Below are 26,736 nucleotides of genomic sequence, written 5' to 3'. Positions count from 1 at the left end.
GTATGCGACGAGTCGTGGCTTTGGCACTGGACTATAATGCTGAGATTAGAATGTATGTGACGAGTCGTGGCATCTTCGGGATGACTCATCGTTTTTGTTCTGGATTCTAATGCTGAGCGACGAGTCATGGCTTTTTGGCACGGTTTAGCTATGACTCATTTCTTCCCCTTGGAGCTTGTTTGGCTCGATCTCTTCACTTCTTTTAGAAGCCATTTCTCCAGGCCCTCACCCTCTTATCACTCCCCAGACCTAATAAAACTTCAATTCAATGCCTCAAAAATTACTTAAAATACACTTTTGAACATATGAGACGAAAATGTCAAATATCACCTACAACACTACCTAAAACTCACTAAAACATCACATAAGGAGTATAAAAATAACACAAATAAGTGCAAATAATTGCACTCATCAAAAAACCCAAAAACCTACTTGATTCAACCCAAGTACTTGTTTGGTATATCTCAAACACCTATTTGATATAACTTAAACTCTTACTTGACAAACCTAAATACCTACTGGTATGCCTCAAGTTCCTATTGATATACATTAAATACCTACTTAATATATATTAACTCTCTGCTTGGTATACCCAAAATCACTACCACAATAATGTTTAAAAGATAATTAATTAGCGTTTCTTCTAATTAATCATTTTTTGTGGGTTGGGCTTCTTGAGAGTCGTCTCTCAAGATAGTTACAGTTTTAAGTATATATTTCAAATCATTATCTGATGTCATTGTGGAAATATCACATTTCACGATTGTTATCAAATGGGCTGCAAGAGTTTCGATTGTTCTTTAGTGTTGTGTGTAAAAAATGGAAATCTATTTGCCAATTTGCTCAACCTTAGGAAATGGCAAAAGCTCGGATCTTGGATTCAAATCTAGATTCCTTATTAAATAGGTGTACATAAAATCTTCTATGATATAAATATTTTGGTGGCAATTTTGTAAATAATAGGACATTTTTTAAAAAGGTGTACATATTTGAATGACAGTTCTATAAATAATATGAATTTTTTCTATTACAAAACTATGCACTACATTTTAGATAGTATGTACACCTTTTGCGACAATATGTATATCTCAGTCAGGTTATCTGTATCATTCCGTATAAACTCGGTTCGATAAAATGAATATATTTTGGATAAAATATAGTGCGAGTCCATAAAGGATGTTATTTAGAAATATCAAACTAAAAATTTATTAAAACAACTTGGCGGATCGAGTTCTACTAGAGTCATTAAGGTTGTAATAAAGTTTAAAGTCTAGCAGCGGAAATTAAATAAAATAACATACAACTCGAGAGCGTTAACGCCTCTTAACTCAAAATATTGTGAACTCACTCCCCAATCCCGCAACTTAACTAACTGCTAGTTGTAAACAACAATATCATGATCTTTAAAATCAAAGGTACATGTCAGCAAATTACTACACAAAATAAATCATAACATAAAGTAACAACATTTCATGTAAACCGATCCATCGTAGTTATTTTAGTTACTTTTCGTTAATGTTGACTTCATCGTTTATAAATAATTCACTTATAAATAAATAGTCATCCATAATGCTGTAACTACCTAGCCATATTGCCGGAACGAAGCCGCCATACTGCGGGAACAACCCAATCTCCATTTTGAGAACATAACATTAGGGGAGCTAATCCCTAAGCTTGCTCTACCATAGACACACGCCTTAATTTGCTGCCATATGGTCAAGTATGCATACCTCCGCGGTGGCTCATAATACCCCCACATGCCGCGACTAATTCATTGCACCAATTGACGTCATACTACGTCGTACTTGTTATGTTAGTGAGAACATACTACCTCTACTTTTTTAATGGTTGAGATCGTAATTCTTTGATATAAGGTAATGTACTACCAATATTAACATGCCATTTCACAATAAACCATTAATACAAAATAGTATTTTACTGTGTATACGTACCTTATATAGTGTATAAGAACTCAAAAGCTAGCTAACAACCTCCAGTCAGGAATTGCGATCCTACATTGTTAAATTCGCACTATCTCAAATCACACTTTGACCATATATACATCATCTCAAGATACCACCCATTGATCACAAAGTTCCACAAAGTCACCTATACGCATTACATAATCAAGTTTTTATAATAACGTTCAGATTTGTAAATCTGCCCAGAACAGTACCTTGTGACTGCCAAATCAAAAATCCGACTTTGCCACTGCGTTTAGAAGGTATCATACTATACGGATTATAATTTTTGTATCCCAAAATCTTAAATAAAATTAAAGTTTGTTTCATTCAGAAGTGACCCAACCAAAAAAGACTAATTTAAAATAATTTGATTTCTATTTTCATATACACAATCTTAAGTCTTAAGCTCAAAATTTATTATATATATATATATATATATATATATATATATATATATATATATATATATATATATATATATATATATGATAAAAATCAAAAAATTAGATTAAAATATAATATGTTGATGGAAAATTTAAAATATTTTAATGATGGGATCATAGAAAAAAGAATAAGTTTTTATAATAAACAAGTATTTTATTGCATGTTAAAATTATAGTAATAAAAATTTAATAAGAACTATTGACGACGTTTTTTGACTTACTTGGGCTGATTTCATCAATATAATATAGCTTAACGATAATCAATTTGACCTGCATTTTCGGGTTTTCCACGTGGTAGACAAACCTTTTTTTAATCCACATGGTGACCCTGACCTTCCAATTTTTCCACGTGGTAGATAAAAAAAAAGTTTTTTTTTGTTAACTTTACTCTATTTTTACCAATATAATGACTTTTTTTCAAAAAACAAATATCGTGATCACCCTAATTAGACCTGATCAAACACCGGGCCGGTGGGGAAAAAAGTCCGTTGATGCGGGTCGGGCCGTAGTGCGGGTCTAAAAGTTCCTGCCCAAACCCGTAATATGCGGGCTTGCAGGCCTATGTTATATATTATTTATACATTATAATATTTTGTTTATTTTATTATACAACTCTAACATATTAGCTCAAACATTTTAAATTCTTTGAAACGGAATTGTATTTGTTTTCTTTAAAAAAAATTAAGATGTTATTTTCCAATATTTCTATACATGTACTAACGGTTTTAATTATTTCATATAGGAGCATGTAGTTTAACATTACTACATAAAAAATATATTTTTTTCATATAGAAATATGGCAGCAAATCAAATTAACAATCTAAAGAATATTCTGGAAAAAAGAAACAAACTGAAAAGAAAAACTAAGAACATTAATTATTTGAAATTATTACGCCAATCGTGAAGCAATCAAACAGAGGCAATTTTTCATAATATAAATAGCACCAAAGAAAATTAATGAGAATAAAATTTAATTATGTCAAGCAATTATTTCAATTGGGACGGACCTAGAACAATATTAAATGATATCAATAAGAAAATAATGTTAATGCTAGTGCCAAAACCCATGACTTTTCGGGCCGGCCCGCGGGCCAAACGCCAATCCCATACCCGCCTCAAAAAAATTCGGGCCACTTATTTTCTGCCCAAACCCGCCCATCGGGCCATATTTTGGTACCCAAACCCTCACTTTTTCGGGTCGGGTTGGGCCGGGCCGCCCATGATCAGGTCTAACCCTAATTAATGACGTATTTTGATATTAAGTCGAAATAATTACTTAATTTAACAAAAAATTTAACGTTTTGTCTACCACATAGATGTAAAATAAAAATAAGCTTAAATGGTGAATAATGCCAATAACCGAATTAGCAAGTATTTCAGAACGGATGAAATGTAAAGGGTTTTTGTTTTAGAAAATTATTATAGCCTCTAAATAAGTAGGTGTAAAATAAAATTAGGTATGAAGTGTTGGAAAATAAATCACAAGTGGAAGAATTAGAGAGAAGTTGACTAACATATATATTTGATGGATTACTCCTCCTAATACCATTTGATTTAATGATGAAACTTTGTCAGATTTAAGTGTCGTCAACTCTCCTTTAATGCGGGTCATGTGTATAAAGTTATTTATACCAAAAATGGAGTATTCCCCATATTCACTATTATTGTCTCATTTGCTTTTTGAACACTATTTATCGATTACTCTTAATTTATGTTTTATTCTTAACCTATATATGTTATAATATAGTCAAGTAAAATCTTATTTGATTTGTATTAATGTAAATTTTATTTTTATTATCAACTTATTATAATTTTTACTTAAGTATAATTAGAGATATATACAATTGAAATAGTGCATTAGTAAATGTGCTATAATCAAATAGGACAATAATAATAAATAAAAAAATATTATAAAAAGCAATTTAAAACAATTGAAGAAGAAAAGAACTAACAAGCCTCAGACTTCAGTTTAGTGTCCAAATAAATAGTAGAGAGAGATGAAACTGAAGTTAAAATCAAATAAAGGTAAAATAAAAGGGCAAAACAGTCATTTCAGTTAAACTAAACGAAGCTCACCGAACAAGCGACTCCACCGACACCCTATTTTTGTCTTTCCACTTTCTCAACTCTGTGCTACCGACACTCACTTCTTTTTTCCAACTACAGACTGTCTCCAACTTGCTATTCCTAATATTTTAGTATTTATTTTATTTTTTAATTATATTATTTTCTTTTTTCAAATAAAATAAATATTAAATATATCAATAATTATAGCCAAAACAATTAAATCTTTACATAAGGACAAGATGATAAACACAATTTAATTTAAAATAAAAAGTAGAACAAATTTAATGGACCATTTTTTACGAATACAAGAATTTGCTATAGTACATTATTACACTGTTTTTGAAAAATTAGTATAGGCACTTTAACTATGCCAATAAAATTAGAAAAGAGATAAAATAAAATAAAAAGTTTGAATAAAAATTAAAAATATTATAAACATATGAAAAAAATCTTATCATGAAGTATAAGAAACGGAAAAATACATATGTTTACAAATCTAATTTTTAATACTTTTTCGTTCAATTATATTATATTTGAATTTTTACGTAATTTAACTTTTTTTTATTTTGATAATTTAATAATTAAACTATTTACATTTAAAAATTATAAAAAGTTAATATTATGAAAATATATAATTATACAATTCAAATAAAATTCCACTTAAATATATTTTTCTTATATATTAGTCATAATAAACAAATAAGTTAGACAAATAAACTTAAATAATAAATAAAATATTTCTTCTGTTCCAAAATGCTTACACTAAAATACCATTGATTTAAAATATCAATAACGGTTAGCAAATATATTTCAAAACCAACAACTATTACAAATCCAATCAGATTAAACTAGATTAATTGATTATGATATATAATATAATATTAATATAATAATGATAATAATAATAATAAAGTGATAAATAAAGACTTCTTGTGTAAACAGAAAATGTGCTCATTGAGTGTTTAGGGAGAGAGAAGCTGAAGAAACAGGGGGTATGATATGATATTCCCCTTTTCATTTGCTTGGGTTTCTTACAATTTGAGCAATTACCCATTTTAGATCTCTAAACATTACTACAAACCCAGAAAGATCAGCTAGATTTTGGGTTGATTTTAGTGAGAGGTTGAAGCTTTTAAGGATCCAACAATGGAAGCTACTGGTGGGATGGTTGCTGGATCTTACAAAAGAAATGAACTTGTTAGGATTCGGCATGATAGTACTGACAGTGGGGTGAGTTTTCCTTTTCTACTTTTCATTTTTCATTTCATCTGATTCTGATTTTGCATCTTACTTTAATGCTTAATTCCTAGATCTTCATCTACTATTGATGCTTACCTTTATGTGCTTAGATCTAAGGTTGATACACTGATTTGAGCTCTTAATGATGGTTGATCAATGAATGAATGGATGAATATGGATGGATACTTAGAATTGGATATTGGAATTCTATTTTGTTAAACAGATTGTTGATAAATTACTGATAATTCTGGGAACTTATCAAATTTGAGATTAATTAGTGTGATTTTAGATTGAGAAGTACTTACTTTTTGTTTCAAGTGAGGTGAGGGTTGTGATGCTTAAATTTTAACTATATTTGAAGTTTGTTTTTATTGTTTTAGTCACATAATATGAAATTATTTAGATTGATTCAAATGCTTGATTTTAGATCAGAGCAAGATGAATGTTGGGTAGTGAGATTGTTTGAAAAATAAAAATCTTTGATTTCTGTCATTTAAATGGGGATGTAAGTTGAATTTACTTGTATTATGTTGTCAATTTTTGTGAAATACATTTTCATTTTAATCTATTGATATGAAGCTTCAAGCTTGTGATCCAAATTGATAATTCCTGTTATTAATTCTGCATCATGATGGAAATTGCAGTCCAAAATTTTGAAGAATTTGGATGGCCAAATCTGTCAAATCTGTGGAGAGAGTGTGGGACTTACGCCAAGTGGCGATGTCTTTGTTGCGTGCAATGAGTGTGCATTTCCAGTTTGCAGGCCTTGTTATGAGTATGAGAGAAAGGATGGAAACCAGTGTTGTCCTCAGTGCAAGACTAGATATAAGAGACATAAAGGTTAGTTTGTTTGAAGCTTATCAAGCTCTAATGTTTCAGCGCTCAATTATGCTGAATTATCGAATAACATTGAATTTTTCATCAGGGAGTCCTCGTGTGGAAGGAGACGACGAAGAGGATGATGTTGATGATTTGGAGAATGAATTCAATTATACGAGGGGAACTAGCAAGGCCAAACGTCAATGGCAGGGTGAGGATGTTGAGCTTTCGTCATCGTCTAGGCATGAATCGCAGCCAATTCCACTGCTTACTAATGGTCAAGTGGTAGGTGAACAATGCACTATCTTTTTCGTATTTTTGTCCTCTCCCTTTCCTTGTTGATCACCATTAGCTTTAATACTACCTCCTATTCAACCCATTAGTCCCATTTAGTTTTTCGGCTTGCCAAAGTAACAATTTAACCCTTAATATCTCTAATTTTTTTTAAAAAAAGTTATAAAAAATTGATATTAATAATCCTTGTATTGAGACGAATCAAACAAGATCCCGGATGAGCATGTTTTAACTTATTGATTAACAATAAAATACAAATTAAGAGTAATAAATTAAGAGTAATAAGTCAATACTGAGAAAAAAATAAATGGGACTAATGGGTAGAATAAGAGGGAGTAGTTCTTTGCGTTTATTTTCATTGCACTTTACAGTACAATGCAGTTTGATTAAGTGCGGTTAACGTTTAGGTGTTTTGTTTGTAAATGTTCATGGTTAGAAGGTTTATTTGCTTATTGTAAATTGTTAACTTTTAGGTTTCTGGAGAAATCCCAAGTGCCACACCCGATAATCAGTCTGTGAGAAGCACATCGGGTCCTATAGGTCCTGAGAAGCGTGTTAACCATGCACTTCCGTACACTGATCCATGCCAGCCTGGTAATCTGTTTATTTGATCTGTAATATGTTACAAAGCTCAAGTCTTTGTTGTTGGTGTTATTCATGTTTCTAATTGTATTAATATGTTGTAACAGTTCCGGTGAGAATTGTGGACCCTTCAAAGGACTTGAATTCTTATGGGCTTGGTAGTGTGGATTGGAAGGAACGAGTTGAAAGCTGGAAGCTCAAGCAGGAGAAAAATATAACGCATATGGCAAACCGATATACAGAAGGGAAAGGGGGTGGTGATATGGAAGGTTCCGGCTCCAATGGGGAAGAACTCCAAATGTGAGTATTTCTTCCCAATGTACCAATATTCTTTGGATTGGACATTTTGTTTCTCAAATATTTTCTCAAAAATTCAGGTGGCTTTTGTTTGTATTTTCCTACTTGCAGAAATTGTCGATAATGTTTTAGGTTTTCCATGTCCAAAGAGAAAACAATTATATTTGGGCTTTAAATAATAGAATGTTAATTTAATACTTCTTTTGCAGGGCGGATGATGTGCGTCAACCTATGAGTCGTGTTGTCCCTATTCCTTCATCACATCTCACTCCTTATCGAGTTGTGATCATCCTTCGTTTGATCATTTTGGCCTTCTTCTTGCAATTTCGTATTACTCACCCCGTGAAGGATGCATATCCACTGTGGCTCACATCAGTCATCTGTGAGATTTGGTTCGCTTTGTCATGGATTTTGGATCAGTTTCCAAAGTGGTATCCTATCAATCGTGAGACATATCTTGACAGACTTGCATTAAGGTTAGTGCGCTTTTCTGTTAAGTTACTCTATGTTTATTTTTGCTGTCATCATTTCCGACCATTGTATGAGATTCTTCTTTTGGGTTTTCAATCCCCTGGTGGGCAATTTATGGTTGTGATTTGATGGTCATTGTATAACCTCTAAAAGTCTGAACTTAATTCTAATACATTCTTTTCTAGGCACGACCGTGAAGGAGAGCCATCACAGTTAGCTCCTATTGATGTCTTTGTCAGTACGGTGGACCCACTGAAGGAACCACCTATTATAACAGCTAACACAGTGTTGTCCATCCTTGCTGTGGATTACCCAGTCGACAAAGTTTCTTGCTATGTATCAGATGATGGTTCAGCAATGCTGACCTTTGAGGCTCTTTCTGAGACTGCTGAGTTTGCCAGAAAATGGGTGCCATTCTGTAAGAAGTTCAATATCGAGCCCAGGGCCCCAGAATTCTACTTCCAACATAAGATAGACTACTTGAAAGACAAGATTCAGCCTTCTTTTGTCAAGGAACGCAGAGCTATGAAGGTAACTGATGAAAATATTTGGTTACTTTTCTGGATTAGCCGCTCATCATTTTTAAGCGGGTGTCTGTCTGGATTTGATTGGGCCGCTGCCCATCATCAGTCTTTGAAATATCTGCCTTTTGAGTATAATGATAATATCTTTTCTTGATGCAGAGGGAGTACGAAGAATTTAAAGTCCGAATCAATGCCTATGTTGCAAAAGCACAAAAGGTACCTGAAGAAGGATGGACAATGCAAGATGGAACTGCCTGGCCTGGAAATAACCCCAGGGACCATCCTGGAATGATCCAGGTAAAAATGACCGTCTTTCAGCTGCTAGTTTTTTTCCTAATTGAATTACACTGCTTATCCGATAGCCTTTTCTCTACAGGTGTTTTTGGGACACAGTGGAGGACTCGATGTGGAAGGGAATGAATTGCCGCGATTAGTTTATGTCTCTCGTGAGAAGAGACCTGGCTTTCAACATCATAAGAAGGCTGGTGCCATGAATGCCTTGGTTCGTATATGTTACAACTTTCAATCTTTGTATTCCCCCTCTTTTTGTTGTGAACTCATTAGTGCGTTGTTCGGTATAATCTATCATTCATGCTTCCTTCTATCTTATAATTGTTTTCGGATCTCTTTGGAGACATCTGGTAAGAAGTGTTTTGGACGTTGAGTTATTTTCATCCCCCGCAAAGTTGTAATTTCTATCCATTTTGTATATGGATGTGCACTTCAGCACTTCTGTGAATGTAATTTAAACCTTCACCCGTGATTATTAGAGTTTTGATTTGTTAAGCCTTCCTGGATTTTCAGATCCGTGTTTCTGCAGTGCTGACCAATGGAGCATATCTACTGAATGTCGATTGTGATCACTACTTCAACAACAGCAAGTGTCTTAAAGAAGCCATGTGTTTCTTGATGGATCCTGTTCTTGGGAAGAAAGTCTGTTATGTTCAGTTCCCGCAAAGATTCGATGGTATTGATCTTCACGATCGATATGCTAACCGAAATATTGTGTTTTTTGATGTACGTATCTTTCTCTCTATCCTTTCAAATTTCTTAACCTGCAAGTCTAATTTACATCCAAGCTTGAATAATATTTTTTTCCCTGTATGTGCAGATCAACATGAAAGGGCAAGATGGTATACAAGGACCGGTGTATGTGGGTACTGGATGTTGTTTCAACCGACAAGCACTCTATGGGTATGATCCAGTATTGACTGAGGAAGATTTGGAGCCGAATATCATTGTTAAAAATTGTTTTGGATCAAGAAAGAAAGGAAAGAACGGTAATAAGTATATGGATAAAAAGAGGGGACCTAAGAGAAGTGAATCCTCCATACCTATTTTTAACATGGAAGACATTGAAGAGGGTGTTGAAGGTAAAACTTGATGCATAATTTTTTTCCCGTTGTTGTATTTGAGTCTTTGTTGGGGATCGCTTGGATTAAGCGTAACTATTTAAGGGGTAAAAAAGTCAAAACTAGTAAAGTAAAGGCAAGTAGACATGCAAATAAAGTAATTGAAATAATTATGAAAGAGGTAGAATGAAAGTAAACAAAAAAATAGAATGAAAAAGGAGAATGATTTCCCTCATTTGGAGGAGAAGTATTACCCAACCTTTCATTGGAGTAAATTTATACGCGAAAATAAGCGAACTAATTGCTATTTTATCCCTTTTTCATTAGTTTCTAACTAATTATTCTACTTCTCTAACAATCAAATTTCATAATCTTCTATCTAATTAACTTTGTTTTGTTTACCCCTTTAATATTTATACCCAATCCAAGTGAGCCCTTAAAAGGGAAAGTCTTAGGCGGTGCGATTGTGGCCTACAAAGGTATTAACTCTTCTGTTGTTGTTGTATAGGCTATGAAGATGAGAAGTCTCTTCTTATGTCTCAAAAGAGGTTAGAGAAGCGATTTGGTCAGTCACCAGTGTTCATTGCAGCCACCTTTATGGAGATGGGTGGGATTCCACCTACAACCAATCCTGCAACTTTGCTGAAAGAAGCCATCCATGTAATTAGTTGTGGATATGAGGACAAAACCGAGTGGGGTAAAGAGGTGAGAGCAAATTTCCTATATTTACCTTGTGTCATGGTCTAATGATATCTTTTAAGCTGTTACTTGGACTCGGGTACCGATGTGGGATACTGGTACGTATCCAAGTGACGGATACGTCTATATATTCAATTTTACACCCAAAATGAAGTGTCTAAGTGCCATACCAATGTTCGAGAATCAAGGACCGGACACGGGTATGTGAAGCAAATGAAGAATCCGAGTAACATAGCTTTTAAGATCCTTCCAATAGTTCTTTTGTTGAAAGAGAGAAAAGAAATCTCCTTGTTTTCGAAAGATCACGTTATTTTACAAGTTCCTTGTTTTCTTACGTTAATTGTCTAATGTCGCGTACCGTGTATCCAGATTGGGTGGATTTATGGTTCAGTCACAGAAGATATTTTGACTGGATTTAAGATGCATGCCCGTGGCTGGATTTCAATCTACTGCATGCCTCCAAGGCCGGCATTCAAGGGTTCTGCTCCCCTCAATCTTTCTGATCGTTTGAACCAAGTGCTTCGATGGGCTTTAGGGTCTATCGAGATTATGCTTAGCAGGCATTGTCCTATATGGTACGGCTACAAGGGGAGGTTGAGGTTCTTGGAGAGATTGGCATACATCAACACCGTTGTCTATCCCTTGACCTCTATTCCACTTATTGCCTACTGTATTCTGCCTGCTATCTGTCTATTGACAAATAAATTTATCATTCCTACGGTACGTTTACCTTTTTCTTTCTTTATAATGAATGCCCGTTTGGATGTTTCTAAAATGGCTGCAAACTTGCAAACAACAAATCCATCCATTCACCACATTGTTTTTGTTAAGGGGAAAATTTCGCATATTGATCACTTATTTTTTGGAAAAGGATTACATCCATGCAGGGCCGCCCCATTCATTTCTAAGCCCCAGAGCGAAAGATAAAAAAGCTTTTAAAAACTTAAGGCATAATGAATAATATAATACATCTTTTGTTTTTTTATTGTTAATATTTGAACTACTTAATATTAAAAAACACGAATAGCTCATATTATTTAACAAAAAATGTAAATTATATTTAAATTTAATTCAAATTAATATCACTCGTATACATGAAAATATATTTTTTGGGCCCTAAAAATTTTGATGCCCAGTCACTTTTCCCTTGCTAATCAACGGCCATTTATCCATGTGCAGAAAGTTTTGTTAGTGCGTGACTAACTTCATTTCAGTATTTTTTTATCCTAGGGATGATGTTTAATTTTGCGTTTTTTTGTGTTTTGTCGCAGCTAAGCAACTTCGCTAGTATATTGTTTATCCTGCTGTTTATGTCTATTGCTACTACTGGTATTCTTGAGCTTAGATGGAGTGGAGTTTCCATTGAAGACTGGTGGAGAAACGAACAATTTTGGGTTATTGGTGGTACTTCGGCCCATCTGTTTGCCGTCTTCCAGGGTTTGTTGAAGGTGTTGGCTGGTATCGACACCAACTTTACCGTTACTTCCAAGGCAGCTGATGAAGATGGTGAATTCGCGGAACTATACATATTTAAATGGACATCACTTCTCATTCCTCCTACCACTGTGTTGATTGTGAACTTGGTCGGTGTTGTAGCGGGTGTTTCTTATGCCATTAACAGTGGTTACCAATCATGGGGTCCACTGTTCGGTAAACTTTTCTTCTCGTTTTGGGTGATTGCTCACTTGTATCCCTTCCTTAAGGGTCTCTTGGGTCGTCAAAACAGGACGCCTACAATCGTCATTGTTTGGTCCGTTCTTCTCGCTTCCATCTTCTCCTTGCTCTGGGTTCGAATCAATCCTTTCACATCTGATGCTGATAAAATTGCTGCCGGCAATCAATGTGGTGTCAATTGTTAGATTGGTGCTAAATTATGAGGTTTGTGTAGGCTACACTTATGGTTCAAAGTTTTAGCTGTTGTGTAAATACGAAGGCAAATGCGGGGTGTCGTACTTGTAATGAATCATGAAGAAGAGCATGACAGACTTCCCCCTGTAAGCGACCAAAAGGGGCGGCGTACGATTCGGTTTTGGTCTGGCCTTCATATGTAATATTTTTGTGTAGATGGACACTTTGGTGCAGGTGTGAAAACACATGTCTCATTTTGTTGTTTATCTATTTGTAAAGAAAAATACTCTTAAATGTACCATTATTCTTTTTGAACCATTATTATCTAATGTAATACATACAACTTTGCACGTGTTGTGCATCAACACAATTTAATGTTGAAGATTTGAAGTCCCACACCTTCGTTTCAGAAGGTTGTTACTTGTTATGTCAGCGCATAGTGTTCGTTGTAATCACATCATGCCGCCTTTCCACCTTTTGCTTTTATATCCTGTTGTGTTTGTGTTGGGTTGTGTCTGTTACTTAAAAAGTGGCCTATAACCTTGAATGATCAGCTGTGTTTGTTGGATTTGCATCGTGTGGGCTGTGCACTTCCTGCCATTGGCTTGATTTTTAGTACATAAATTCTTTTACGAGACCGTCTCTTTTAGAGACTATTTTTAATTGGGCCTGTCGATTATATATTTTTTAAAATATTGTAAATAAGTATTAAGAATAATATAAGTAGACATTTAAGATATTGAAAGTAGGCATTAAAGATACGGTAAGTAAACATTAAGGTTAATGTAAGTAGGCATTAATCTTTAATTGGCTAGGCTTGAGATACGTCTCTCAAGAGACTAGCTGTTTTTAATATCATGTTGTGTTGTGTTTTCCACTTAAAAAGTGACCAATGATCTTGTATGATCAATTGTGTTTGTTAGATTCGCATCGTGTTGGTTGTGCAACTCCTACCTATCCTCGATTTTTTTATCATGTCGTGTTGTGTTATGGTTAGACGGTCTCTTACAAGACGAGTGGATTTCTTAACATATAAAAGAAAAGTAATAATAAAAGTAATAAATATCCAATATGTAATTCTATGTATAGAGTCAAAGACTGTAGACTACTTGTTATACACGAAATTCTTAAAATTCAAATTTATGTACTTTTACATTTTTCTTTGAGTTATTAAGATATTTTTTAAGATATTAAAAAATTCTTCAAATTAATTCCGCTAACACATATGATTCAGAGAATATATTAGAAGAACGATGTGCATAAAAAGAATTATGAGAAATGGAAAACATTTTCACCGAAGATTGAGCATAGATTGTCTATGATTATATTGATATGTAATAAGTAATTTTATGGATATTGTATGCATAAAATGTGTGGGTAAACATTAAAATGACTTCTAGTAGATGATGCCTAATTGCCTACCAGACGTTCTAACAATCAGACTTAAGGATCGAGCAACGTATGGTAGAGAGTAGAGACTCGTAACTTCTAGAATCTTTGCAAATCTCACATGTATTTTCTTTCTCAATTTGATTTTTTATATATTAATTCAACAATTTTATTGAGTTTCCTATTAATTTTAGGCTTGTGGTATTGATTGTCTCCTTTTAGCATTGTAAACATTTTTAATATAAAAAACCGTGTCAGCCATTCACGAGCCATCAAGCCTTAAAGTGGGAGCCAATTGACTCGAACTATACGAAGTTAAAGAGTAAAAAAAAAATATATACAAACTAATTGCCAAAGAGCTGACTCTTGTGAGAGACCGTTTTTCGTTGAGATGATCTCAAAAAAAGAGTCTATATTTTCGTAATATATATTAAATTGGTTATTTAACCAATGTATAAAGCGTGCGGTGCCAGATTTAGGGTTTAGAGTCCTCTGGGGCACCAACGAATGAACGAAATTAGCTAGTGTGAGCAACAAATAGCATCTTCGTAAAACAATCTGTCAAACTAGGAAAAAGGTTTAATATGAAGCAATTCCCCAGCAAAACAGAGAAGAGGGAGCTGGGAACGGTAATTAACCACTCACTTGAGATTCATATTGATCAATCGAAAAAGTCATATTCAACCAACCTAAATCTCAACTTCACCTAAAACATTGCATTCATAAAATGAATTAAGCAACAAACTCAAATCTATCCACCCCAAACTAAGACTCACGACTTTGGATTTGCAGTCTAACTTCACAGTAATTCACGTGAGATTCTAACCAAATACCTAAAAACATAATCTGCAACTATCCTTCTAATTTCTAAAGAATCCATGCTCTTGTGTGAATCTGTGTACTTGGTGTGCTATATAGTTATATAGCCTGAATGAACACTTGCAATTCTAACTTCAATCAAATTTAGATGACATTGTTATCAAATACCAAAAAGCACTTATATGCAATAAGAATCAAGATTAAGAATAAAGATTAGAACAACAAGATTAAGAATTTAAAATTAAGATTAAGATTAAAGATTAGAACATAAAAATAAAGATTAAAATATAGAGTGAAAATACCTAAAAGAATCAAAATTTTGAACATAAAGATTAAGATTAAGATTAGAACAAAAAAAATTAAAAAAAAATTCTTCGGGGCATGTGCCTTGGGGGCCCAAACATAGATCCGCCCCTCAGAGTGCGTCTCTTAATAAGACCATCCCATACCGCAATTTGTGATTGCCATAACACCGAGTAGAAGTGTTCATTCGGGTGATCGGGTCGGTTTCTGGCGGGTGTCATTCGGTTCGGTTGTATTTTTGATTGGTTATTTTTTGGATGCGTGTTACGACGGGCTACCCTCAGGTCAGGTCGATTAGTCACGATTCGGTTGAATATCGGTTATTCGAGCTATCGGGTTAGCATCGGTTCGGTGTCGGTTGAAGTTCGAGTCGAGTGTCGATCGGTCTCGGGTTGTCATCGATTAATACTTGGTTCGGTTTTACCGGGTTCAGATCGGATTCGGGTATTTTTCAAGTAGAATTCGATACAAATTACTAATTAATATCAATCGAGTCAATATCAAATTAAGTTGTTAGTAATTTTTCAATTGAGGATAAGATTTTCTCTATTTAAAGCAATATAGTTAAAATGCAAATCAATTAGTAATTATTACTTTGTTTTTTTTACTTGTTTGACTGTAAATTAAAATTAAATAACTATCAATTTTCATCTAATTTGATTAATAGTAGTTAAATAAACATTGACCATTATTTATTAAGTCTAAATATATGAAACCATGTATTTATAAAATATAATTTTTAAAATATCAATCATTTTATTAGATTAACTAATAAGATGATTAAATATGAGTTGATCATAATTTTATGTAAAAAATTGGTTCAAATTTACAGTTGTTTGATTAAAAATTCGTTCGAGTTAAATCGATTTTAGCCGGATTGAGTTCGATTTCGACCATGATTCGGTTCGGATATGACTCGGGTTGGTTACTATTAGTTTCAAGTAATCTCAGTTAAAGGTTTATGTTGGTTACAAAAATCGGTTGCAGCTCAGGTTCAGTTATCCCATTTTCGGTTATCAACCGGTTTGGGAACAACTTTGATTTGGGGTAATGTTAGTTCAATAAATCTGAAAAAGGAACATATTCTCGAATTGATTTACTTTCGGTTTCAATTCGATTTTTCGGGTCGAATCACATTTAAACCGCTAATGAAAAAATTAACGCTGTATATTAACATGTCAATAATAGATTAACATGCAAGTAAAAGTAAGGTGTAAGCTAAAAATATATAGCCCTGCCTAGTGCCTTGGTGGGCAACCGTAAATCCTGTTTCTTTTGGGAATAGAAAGTAGTAGTCATCAAGGGTTTCTCTGGCCTCAACAACGTTCCAGATTCTCAAAAATGGAACAAGTTACAGAATCAATTAACAATCTTAACATCACAGATTCATCCAACAACATTAAGAAAAACCGTATTCAGGTCTCCAACACTAAAAAGCCCCTCTTTTTCTACGTTAATCTTGCTAAGGTATAATTTTTCTTTCTTTCGTTTTTTCCCTTCTTGATTTTCATACTTTTTTCTATGTTTTGGGTTCCGTTTCTTGTTTGGCATGCAATTTCTTCTTGTTTTTCAGTGTTTGGTGAACATTAATTTGGGATTTTGTTCATTTTAGTATTATTTTTGTTTAGTAGAAAATGGAATTATGGGTTTGTTTGTAGGATTCTATTTTATTACTGTGATTAATATTAATGAATACCCTGATAAGCAAATGGGGTTAACTTTGGCAGGATATCTTATTAGGGCATAAAGATAAAAATTGTTAAGGAATTGAAGGAAAGTTTGAATTTTTTTACAGAGATTATATTATGTTTGTGTCGTTAGGAATTGGGTGATTTTTGTTTTGGTTTATATGAGATGAATTTGGGGGTTTGTTGTTATTTCCAATTAGTCTTAATGGTTTAAATTAGCCCTAATTTTTTCTTGAAGCGAATTAGCCCTAATTTAGAATTTACTTATTGCAATGTGATAGCTGGTGATAGTGGCGATGTATAAAAATGCTAATTTGTACCTTGCTTTGATCTAGATTTTTTTTTCTTTTGGTTTGTAATGGTTTTGATTTTGTTAGTGACCTGGATATATGCTTCTCTTATCATATTTGAGCTGAAGTGTGCAGTTGTTTTGTTGTGTGTCTAGATCTAGATTGCGTCTACCATGAACGCGAAATTGAATTTATTGATCTGTACTACAATCTAATGAAGGAAATGTGGCAAATTTTGTTTTGTAGAGGTACATGCAACAACACGATGAAGTTGAGCTCTCGGGTCTTGGAATGGGTATTTCTCTTTTAAGCTTAATTTCTTTTGTTTGTTTAATCCACTATAATATTTTCTCAATTGAGGTGCCCTATCTAACCCCTAAATAAAAGTGAAAGCAATTTTTTGAGGGGAGGAAGCCCTTCACAGTATGAACTAAAAAAAGATCTAAAATTTGTGATGGTGGTGACGTGTAGTTAACTAACGAGTGAGGTCATAGCAAATTTACCTATACTCATGTAAGCATTATCGCTTCACGTGCTCCCATTATATTATTGGGCTATAAGTTGAATGCTTTAGGGTTTCCTTCATTGAGCTGCCTAGGCCAGTCTAGTCTATGCAAATGAGATTTTGTCTAAGCGTCATGTCATTGATCTGCTAATTCATTTGGATGATATGGTGGTGTTATACATTTGGGACATTGTAATTTGTAACTTAAACTGATTGTTATAGGACTTGGATACTCTGAATACTTTTTGTCAGACACAACCTTACAAGAGTTATATATTTTAGAAAAAAACTATCGTGTAAAATTGTGTTTAGAAATCACATTTGTAACTTTAACGGCTGGGATAAGAAACGGAGCGTAAGATGCGGGTGGAACAATTTTTGTGGAATGGACCATCTTGTGTCGTGCACAATGACCGGAAGAGTACTATAGTGACTATTTACTATAGTTACTATTTACTATAGTGACTATTTACAAGAACAAGGGAGATGTTCATGATTACTCCAACTATTGAGGAATAAAACTCATGAGTCATACTATGAAATTATGAGAAATATTGGTAAAAATAACTTTGAGGAGATATACTAGTATATCAAATTACCAATTTGGATTTATGCTCGGAAAATGTACAATGGAAACAAATCATTTTATGAGCTAAATGATGTATTAATATAGGGTTAGAAAAAGAAACTTGAACATAGATTTTATTTACATGGAAAAACATACAATAAGGTACCAAGAGAAGTATCTTGGTGGGCAATGACAAAGAAGGGTATTTCCAAAAAATTCATTAATATAGTGCAACTGTGCAAGATATCTATCGAGAAGTAAAGAAGAACTAGGATATGTGGAGGGGCAATGGAGGATTTTCTAATCATAATTGGTCTATGTCTAGGCTCGAACTATGCCCCATCCTTTTTGCAATGGTCCTATATGAGATAACTGGGTTGATATAAGGAGACAAGCTTTGATGCATGTTGTTTTTGATGATATTGTTTTGGTAAATGAAACTATGAAGGTAGTTAATGCTTACTTAGAATGACAGACACAAGAGTATTGGAGTCATGAGGGATTGATGTAAGTTGGAGTTAGATGGATTACGTGAATTGTAACTTTAGCACAAACCAGATCATGAGATGCGCTATAAAATTAGAAGATAAAGAATTGCTCCTAGTGGATACTTCAAAGACCTTGGATCTATATTTTAAAGCAGTAAGGACGTCCAATAAGATGTGACTCATTTGACTAGCGCTACTATATAGATTAGAATGTAGAGCGAATACTGTGATAGTATGTGATAAAGGTGTGCCCCTAAAGCTAAAGGACGTCCAATAGTGCGTTTAGCTTGCTTGTTTTCTCTGGTGTTCCTCTTGTGTTAGCTTTATTTTGTTTTGTATAGCATATCCTCACGAAACACATCAAAAAAAATTTAATGGCTCTTTTGAAAACTTGTGCATTGATTTTCCCCATTGCTTTATTTTGACCTGCTGTTGAAGGGAAAGAAAGGTCGGGAAAGGAAGTGTGCTCGTCTTATTTCCTGCTAAAGTTGGAAGGATTAGGTTATTAGAAGGTAAAGTTATTGGATCGTCTATCTTCCAACCTCGTCTCTTCTCCCAATTTATATCCCAAACAAAAGAAATTGAATTCATCAATCTACATTCTCTTCTTTATTCTGCAATTCATCTCACAATATTGTCATTTTTAGGAGCTGAATGAAAAATTTGTCGCTCTAGTTATGAACTTTAGGCTTTGCTCGAACTCCTGAACCACACATCTATTGGTGCAGTACTTTGTGATTTTCATTTTCACCCGACATGCTATCAATCAGATGTTCTACTCCATGTTTTGGACATTATTATATTGCTGAACTTCATTGTTATCTTGTTTTGCCATGTTTCTTGATTTCTTCTGAGAATTGGGTTTTCGAAAGTTTTAACATTGAGTTCAATTGTAAATGCCTGTGGTCTGTTTTATCTATATTACTAATATCAAAAGCGTCTGTTTTCCGAAAATATGATTCTTATGCTTGATGTCACCTGCAGCGATTGCAACTGTCGTGACAATTGCTGAGATTTTGAAGAACAATGGTTTTGCTGTTGAGAAAAGTCAGTTTTTCTTTTTCGCTTCTTTCCGATTTCTATTTAAAACTGTGGTTAATCCTGATACTGGGTCGTTTGTATGTTTGATAGAAATAACAACTTCTACTGTTGACATCAATGAATCTGGGGGGCGACCGGTCCAGAAAGCTAAGGTATTTAGCCAAGAATTTTGGCACTTTTCTTATTTGGTTTCGTTCGATTTGAGTTTAATTGATTTTGTTTTGTAGATTGCGATTGTCCTGGGTAAGTCAGCAGAATTTGACGAGTTGATGGCTGCAGCTGCCGAAGAGGCTGTAGAAGGGGAGGAGCAGCAGGCATAGGGTTTTTATTTTGGCTATGTGTCACTATTTTTGTGTTTGTCTCTTAATTTATAAGGGGTTGTCCTGGATTTTATGGACTAAATTTTACTAACTTATTTAGCTGCAAGGCTTTACCTATCAATTTTGTAACAAATCTTAATGCTGATTTCTTACATTGCACTTGTGACTCACTTTTTTTTTCTTGATTTTAGGCTTTACCCTAGACCCATACCCCTTTATGTTTTAAGACCTGGAATTGGACCCGGATCCATTTGGTCTTAAACCCTTAAAATGAGGGCGAATCTAATAAAATCTTAGATCCATGACCATCTCTAGTTTCTATTAACAATTGAATTAAGTTTGAGCAGATAAATATGAATTGGAATCAAGCTATTGTATCACTAATATTGTTAATTACATTGTATACTATACTATAATCAGGCAGGGTCGTTCCTGTCTTTTTCAGGGCTCAGGGCGAAATAATAGATTGGAGCCCTTTAAAATAAATTTAATATTCAACAATTCAAAAGCTTCGAAGTAACGAGATATTGTTTAACATACAACTATACAAAGGCCATATGATATCTTCTTAAAAATATGTGTGTTCAATTTCTCTTCATCTTTGTTCCCCTCTTACAATCATTTGAAGTTAATAAGTTTAAGTATAACAATTGGAGTATTTGAACTTTAAATACATTTAAAATGGGAAGAAAAAAGATAACATCTTAAGTAAAAGAAACCAAAGCTTAAAAAACAAACTCTACGTCTTACTATACTTGAGTTAGAACACCCTTCTTACTTTCATCAACTTTATCAAAATCCTAATAATTTTTAGGAAAATTTGCAAAGAAACACCTTATAAAACCAGTTTTTTATAAAAAAACACCTTTTAAAATTTTTTTGTAAAAAAACACCTTTTAAGAGACTTTTTATTAAAAAAAAACACCTTAAATCAGTTTTCGGTGACTTTTGTCAACTTTCCGGCGTTGACTATGCCATATGAGCTCAAAAGTCAACGCCTGAAAGTTGACAAATGGCATAGTCAACGCCGGAAAGTTTACAAAAGTCACCGGAAATTGATTTAAGGTGTTTTTTTAATAAAAAGTCTCTTAAAAGGTGTTTTTTTACAAAAAAAAATTTTTAAAGTGTTTTTTTTACAAAAAACTGATTTTATAAAGTGTTTCTTTGCAAATTTTCCTAATTTTTATTAATAATATATTACTTCTCCAACCCAATTTAGATTGTTCTATTTGTTTTTGACAATATTTGCTAATCAGTATAATTATTATTTATTCTTAATTTATAAGTTGACATAATTAAATAGAATCTATATTAATTAATCTCAATAGAATCAATAATATTAACTTTTAAAATTTTTAATTATATTAAATTAGATATATTAAAGCTTAAATAATTGCATTGTTTCATATGTAAAATTGATCATATGATTGAATTTTTGGGCGAGTCTTCCAAGTTACATCATACATAGTTTACGCCATGTTAAGAGCAATTTAAAAGTTTGACTTTCAGTAGGTTGAATTTAGGCTATCTGAAATTCAAGTATGAATGACTAGATTTTACTCACCAATAAAGACAAAAATAATAATAATAAAATAAACAAAACAAAAAAAGGTAAATTAAAATCACAAAACTCTCATCCTATTAAATCCTTCCACATAAGGGTAATTTGTCCTACCACATAAGGGTAACTTGTCCTACCACATTAGGGGTGATTTACTTGACAAATCACCGTTATTTACCAAGATCCCCTCTCTTTCTCACTCAATCTCTTTTGATTTGCCTGATCTTATATTTTAGTTAATTCCAATAAATTTATCTTTAACTACTATTGGACATAAACCAACTACTTTAACATATATTCTTTCTCGGTTTAATATTTCTTTTCAGATCTAAAAATACTAATATCCAAGGTTGGAATCTTATTTTAGGACATCATCTTTTGGTGAGCTATTCCAATATATAGTATTTTTCTTCTATTCCGATAATTTTCATAAAAGATATCATATCATTACCATGACAATAAAATTTGACCAAAATAAATTTTTCTCTTTACAAATTTTCATTACCATTAATACCAGCTATCCAAATAGTGCTGCGTTGAAATAAATTGTGTGAATAAAAAGAGATGATTGAAATAAGACAAATATAAACATCAAACTTGTAAACAAAACTTTCCAACTAAAATTATCGTAAATTTTCACCATTTTTTCACCATTTAATAACATTAACTAAATTGAACGCAACTACGCTTTTGAGAGACTCCATAAATGTACCAAAAAGGAACAGAACTATTAAAAACTGACTATGTTTCACTTGACATAAAATGGACCATTTTAAAAAATGTATGAGTTGTCTTCTTTTTCTCCCCACATTTTATTTATAGTTTCCTATGAGCAGAATACACTAAGTAAGATGATGATAACATTATTGTTCAAAATACAGATAAATGCACTAAAAAATGCCACTTGAGCATCTTATTCAGTTTCATTTCATTTCATCAGTTCATCATAATCAAGAAAGATATCACAAGAAAATTAAAGAAAAATTGTGATGTAAATCTAAACAAAAGGTATTAGCCTTTAAAGGATGGCCAATTTTTGGAGCAAAATTTAAACAAAAACCTTGTGAGTTATGATAAACAAAATTGCTGGAAGTACTATGCCTCGTCTTCATTCTCCACAAGTATTCTCTTACAAGCTTCGTAGCACATGAACGAAATCCCAGCAGCCGGTACTAATTTGACGCAACTAGGTCCCAGACCTCTATAAAGCCCTTGCATTCCTTCCTGCTCCAGGATACTACCCAAAGCATGCAACACGTTTTTGTATACCTGTCTACCGCTAACAGCCCCTACTTGCATATGCTTCCTGGCCACCTCAAGAGGGAAAGTCGCGGAACTTGATATGGCACCAGCTAAAGAACCGATCAGAAGGGTTTCAATATTACCAATCCTCTCTTGCTTGAAGAATTTTCTATATGCTTTCCGCAGCGTGTCGTACGCACAGTAGTTCGTTGCAGCATAAGGAATCACTCCGATCAAGCTAGGACCAAGGCCTCTGTATAGCTCAGACACGCCTTCCTCACGTATTATTTTCACAAAAGCATCGACTATACCGTTGTAGACATCCCTCTAATGATTTTAAAAAGACGATCAGTCAAAGTCATGATATCTGCCTCTATAATGGAGTGAACGTATAAGAAAGCTGAATTACCTGTATAGTTAATCGGGTTTTTACCAACTCAAGAGGGTACGTTAATATGGTAGAGGAGACCCCTGCACAAGCCCCAGCAATGAGAGAAGGGGGAACAGGAACTTTACGTTGTTCGCCCGGCTTAGATGACAAGCACTTATTGACTGTGTCATATGCTAGCAGCTGCACAGAATACAAAGGAAAATGAGCACAGTGTTCATAAATATGTATCGTTGATTTCACGAGTATTTTTTCAAGAAGAAACATCCTGCTAGCATAACCTTAATTTTGCAAAATCGCACCAGATTCACAATAAGCCAAAATAAACATCAGTCTCTAGTACCCAACTTCAAGCGCAGATGGGAAAAAGATAATCAATTTCATTCTTCTACTATTCCAGTACCCTTGGATGCTTAAACAATAAGGCAAAAGTCAAAACATTTTGGGACAACGCCAAGAAAGTTCATATCTTGGGGTTTTTGGATTCTTTCATGTATAACTAGGGATTAAATTTACAAGATCCAAATACAGAATACGGAAAAGCTCAAATTACCAACAAATAGATTTAGGCATGTACACTTGATTATATCAAAAAATATCGTCTGTATCAAAATACGTGAATAATGGATGCATGATCAGGATGCAACACATTTAATCATAATAAATATTTCAGCTACCAAGCGCACCCAGAATTATTCCAAATCATGTCATCTGAATCCGCAATATTACACCCCATGACAAGGACTATTGTCATGTCACTGATCTATGTGGTAATGCTGACAAGTTATGACAGTAATGTATGAATTTATGAGCTTAATGCAAAACTACTGAATTTACGCTAGACAGAATAAAATGTGACAATCTGCAACAAAATTCACAAGTACCCACATCTAGATCCACTAGGCTATTTTCTTTAAGTGAGCTGATCAAAGCAGATGATTTGCTTTAGCCGGGGGATCTAAACTTTAAAGCATAATCTGTCATCGTCTAACTGCACTAATCATTTCTCAATATCTCAAGCCAAATTCAGTCTAATTAAATCTTCTGTTAGTAATATGAAATGCTAGCCTATTTTATGAGGTATGTTGTACATTAACATTTGCAGCTATATAATCATCATTGCAATGTTTGGTACGAGAAAAAAAATCCTAACTGTAAAGGAACCCACCAAAGCACATTTGTACAACCAAACCGTTGCTACTGTAGGTTAAAACAAGGATAAATATGTTGGCAAAACATGCAAGACTATGTCAATGCTCCATACCTATACATACAAAAGTTAAAGATAGCTATACAAGTATGACATAGCCTACATAAAATTCAATAATGACAAAACCTTCAGCATACTATACTCCATAAATGATCAGTGTATGATCTCACATTGAGAAAAAAAGGTGACCCTTTATAGTTGGGATTTTGGAATAAGGCTTGGACATTGTTGTTGTTCCCTCCGCTGTCTCCTTACTAATAATCCCCCTTGAATGTGTACAATGGTAAATTCCCCAAATTTGTAAAGAGGGTAATTACATAGGAATTCAACAAAAACAAAAAATTTGGTTGTAGCAAAAATTTGTGTCCCACTCCATTCACACATAGTCATGTAAAGCTTTGGTAATTTGGATCGACACATCCATTGAAACCTTAAAACAAGTTTAAAAGTAACCACATGTATATCTTCTGCCAAAACAATTAACATTGAGATCCAAACCATACTTTAACTCATGGAATTAAAATGAGTTCGTTACGTTACGTAACAGTTGCTTAATGGATTTTGAGGCTACCGAACCGCAAAACCTTGTTATGAAACTTGTGATTTTAAATATAGAGTAACAGTCATTATTATAAGTTATTATTCTAGCATATTAGTCATCATTATCTTTTTGAAGTGTGTTATTAGTAGCTAGAAAGTGTATTATATAAGCTTAAATTTAAATATACTAGAAAACTTGGATAAAATGAATTTTTTCCAAGTTAACAATTCACGTTGCGACGTTCACAGAACGAGTCATAACACCGCGAGGTGCCACGTCCGCGACAATGCAGCCATTAATGCCATCGTGACTAGGATGTTTTCCTATGTAAGACGAAGTTCAACTTACATCATAACAAAGCAAGCTCCAATGAAACTTAAATCATAACAAAGCAAGCTCCAACGAACATTTAATCTAACTTTACAGGGTGTAGATGATGTACTAGGAAAAAAAATGAAGAAATGTGTATTGCCTATCACTACAAAGTAACATTTAATGCAATACAAAAATATATACTTTGAGAACAGAAACAACTGTAAACTAGGCAAAATTTAAAATTTGCTTCACAAATCCTTGTCTTGATAATTTATCACTAAAAGAACACACCCATCATTTGCACACAGAAGACACATAGTAACCAGGACAAGGAAAACAATACATATGAGCTACATCTAGCATTATTACAACTAATAAAAGAAAGTAACACTAAATCAAAAAAACATCAGAACTTATTAAGGGGAAGAAAGATTTTGTAGTTTGTACCTCAACAGCTTTACTAGGAGCAACCCTAATAACATTGACTAGATTCCCCCTAAACAATCCAGTCCATCCATCAGTCTTCATAATATCCTGGAACACTTCTGTAGTTGAATGCCCACTACTTCCAACCATCAAATGAGTCCTAATTGTCTCTAATGGTGCTACAGCTGTCCTCGAGACCGCCCCAGCTATCGCCCCGCTAATCAATCTCCTTAATGAAGGATCAGCAACCTTAATCTTCAACTTAAACTTATTCTTCTTCTTTTCCTTTTCAGGAATCCCACAAATTTTGAACCCTTCAGGAGAAGAAACACACTTTACATACAAATCCATGTATGGAAGTTTAAAGCCACCTTCATTATCCTTTGAATCTGTGGGATTTGGAGATACTCCACCACCAAAACCCACACTACCCATTTGTCCAATGCTTGCAAATAAACCTTCTGTAGAAGGTACAGAATGGATACAACTCTCATCTGGGATACTCCATTGAAGCCCCAAAGTGCAGTTGGTCAAAAACCCATTATTTTTTCCATTAGAAATTTGCAATCTATCCCAACCCATCATTCAAATACTCAAATTAAGCCAAAAATAAGAAAAACACCCACACCCTACCAATATTGTGCTAGGGTTTTAATGTTGATAACATCAAGATGATTAAACGAGGGACAATTGGGTATTGGGTATCTCACAAAATTGCATCTTGTATGCAAATGTCACAAAAAGGTGAAGAATTTAAAGAAAGTAGAATAAAGGGATAAACTTTTTTGATGAATTTAAAGAAATATATTGTGTTGTTGAATGATACACACACCTACCACTTAGAAAGAGAATTTAAAAGAATTGGATAAAAAATAGTAATCTTAATAGATGACGCTGAGAAGCAGAAGAGAGGGGTTGAGAAGCAGAAGATGGCTATCACTATTCAGTATTCACTGTTTCTCCTCCTCAGGCTTAATCAGAAGAGACAGGAAAAGGGTTCCGGTGGATTTAGGTTGCCTGCCTGCTTCAGCCTGCAGGTATAT

General features: G+C 33.7%; 3 protein-coding genes across 3 annotated transcripts; 2 read left to right on the top strand and 1 right to left on the bottom strand.

The window, feature by feature from the left end:
* The first annotated feature begins 5,367 nt into the window (after positions 1-5,367).
* On the top strand, positions 5,368-13,019 carry LOC130817478 (cellulose synthase A catalytic subunit 1 [UDP-forming]). Its single transcript, XM_057683201.1, has 14 exons — positions 5,368-5,704; positions 6,358-6,553; positions 6,639-6,817; positions 7,300-7,420; positions 7,516-7,708; positions 7,915-8,181; positions 8,362-8,707; positions 8,860-8,997; positions 9,077-9,202; positions 9,505-9,717; positions 9,812-10,073; positions 10,561-10,757; positions 11,121-11,471; positions 12,023-13,019. Exons 1-14 carry the CDS (start codon positions 5,621-5,623, stop codon positions 12,608-12,610), a joined length of 3,261 nt encoding a protein of 1,086 aa, XP_057539184.1. The 5' UTR covers positions 5,368-5,620; the 3' UTR covers positions 12,611-13,019.
* A 3,326-nt stretch (positions 13,020-16,345) lies between these two features.
* Positions 16,346-20,180, top strand: LOC130818119 (uncharacterized protein At2g34160-like). Its single transcript, XM_057684158.1, has 5 exons — positions 16,346-16,577; positions 17,335-17,383; positions 19,634-19,696; positions 19,781-19,842; positions 19,918-20,180. The coding sequence occupies exons 1-5, from the start codon at positions 16,452-16,454 to the stop codon at positions 20,008-20,010; spliced, it is 393 nt and encodes a 130-aa protein (XP_057540141.1). The 5' UTR covers positions 16,346-16,451; the 3' UTR covers positions 20,011-20,180.
* Positions 20,181-22,457: 2,277 nt separating this feature from the next.
* On the bottom strand, positions 22,458-26,736 carry LOC130818068 (adenine nucleotide transporter BT1, chloroplastic/mitochondrial-like). Its single transcript, XM_057684096.1, has 3 exons — positions 25,715-26,736; positions 23,223-23,384; positions 22,458-23,140 (listed from the first exon to the last, which is right to left on the bottom strand). The coding sequence occupies exons 1-3, from the start codon at positions 26,276-26,278 to the stop codon at positions 22,667-22,669; spliced, it is 1,200 nt and encodes a 399-aa protein (XP_057540079.1). The 5' UTR covers positions 26,279-26,736; the 3' UTR covers positions 22,458-22,666.

The sequence above is a fragment of the Amaranthus tricolor genome, chromosome 7 (genome assembly GCF_026212465.1).
Source record: "Amaranthus tricolor cultivar Red isolate AtriRed21 chromosome 7, ASM2621246v1, whole genome shotgun sequence".
NCBI classification, from domain to species: Eukaryota; Viridiplantae; Streptophyta; class Magnoliopsida; order Caryophyllales; family Amaranthaceae; genus Amaranthus; species Amaranthus tricolor.
Note: the sequence above shows the minus strand (reverse complement) of the source record. Positions and strands in the feature narration are given on the sequence as shown.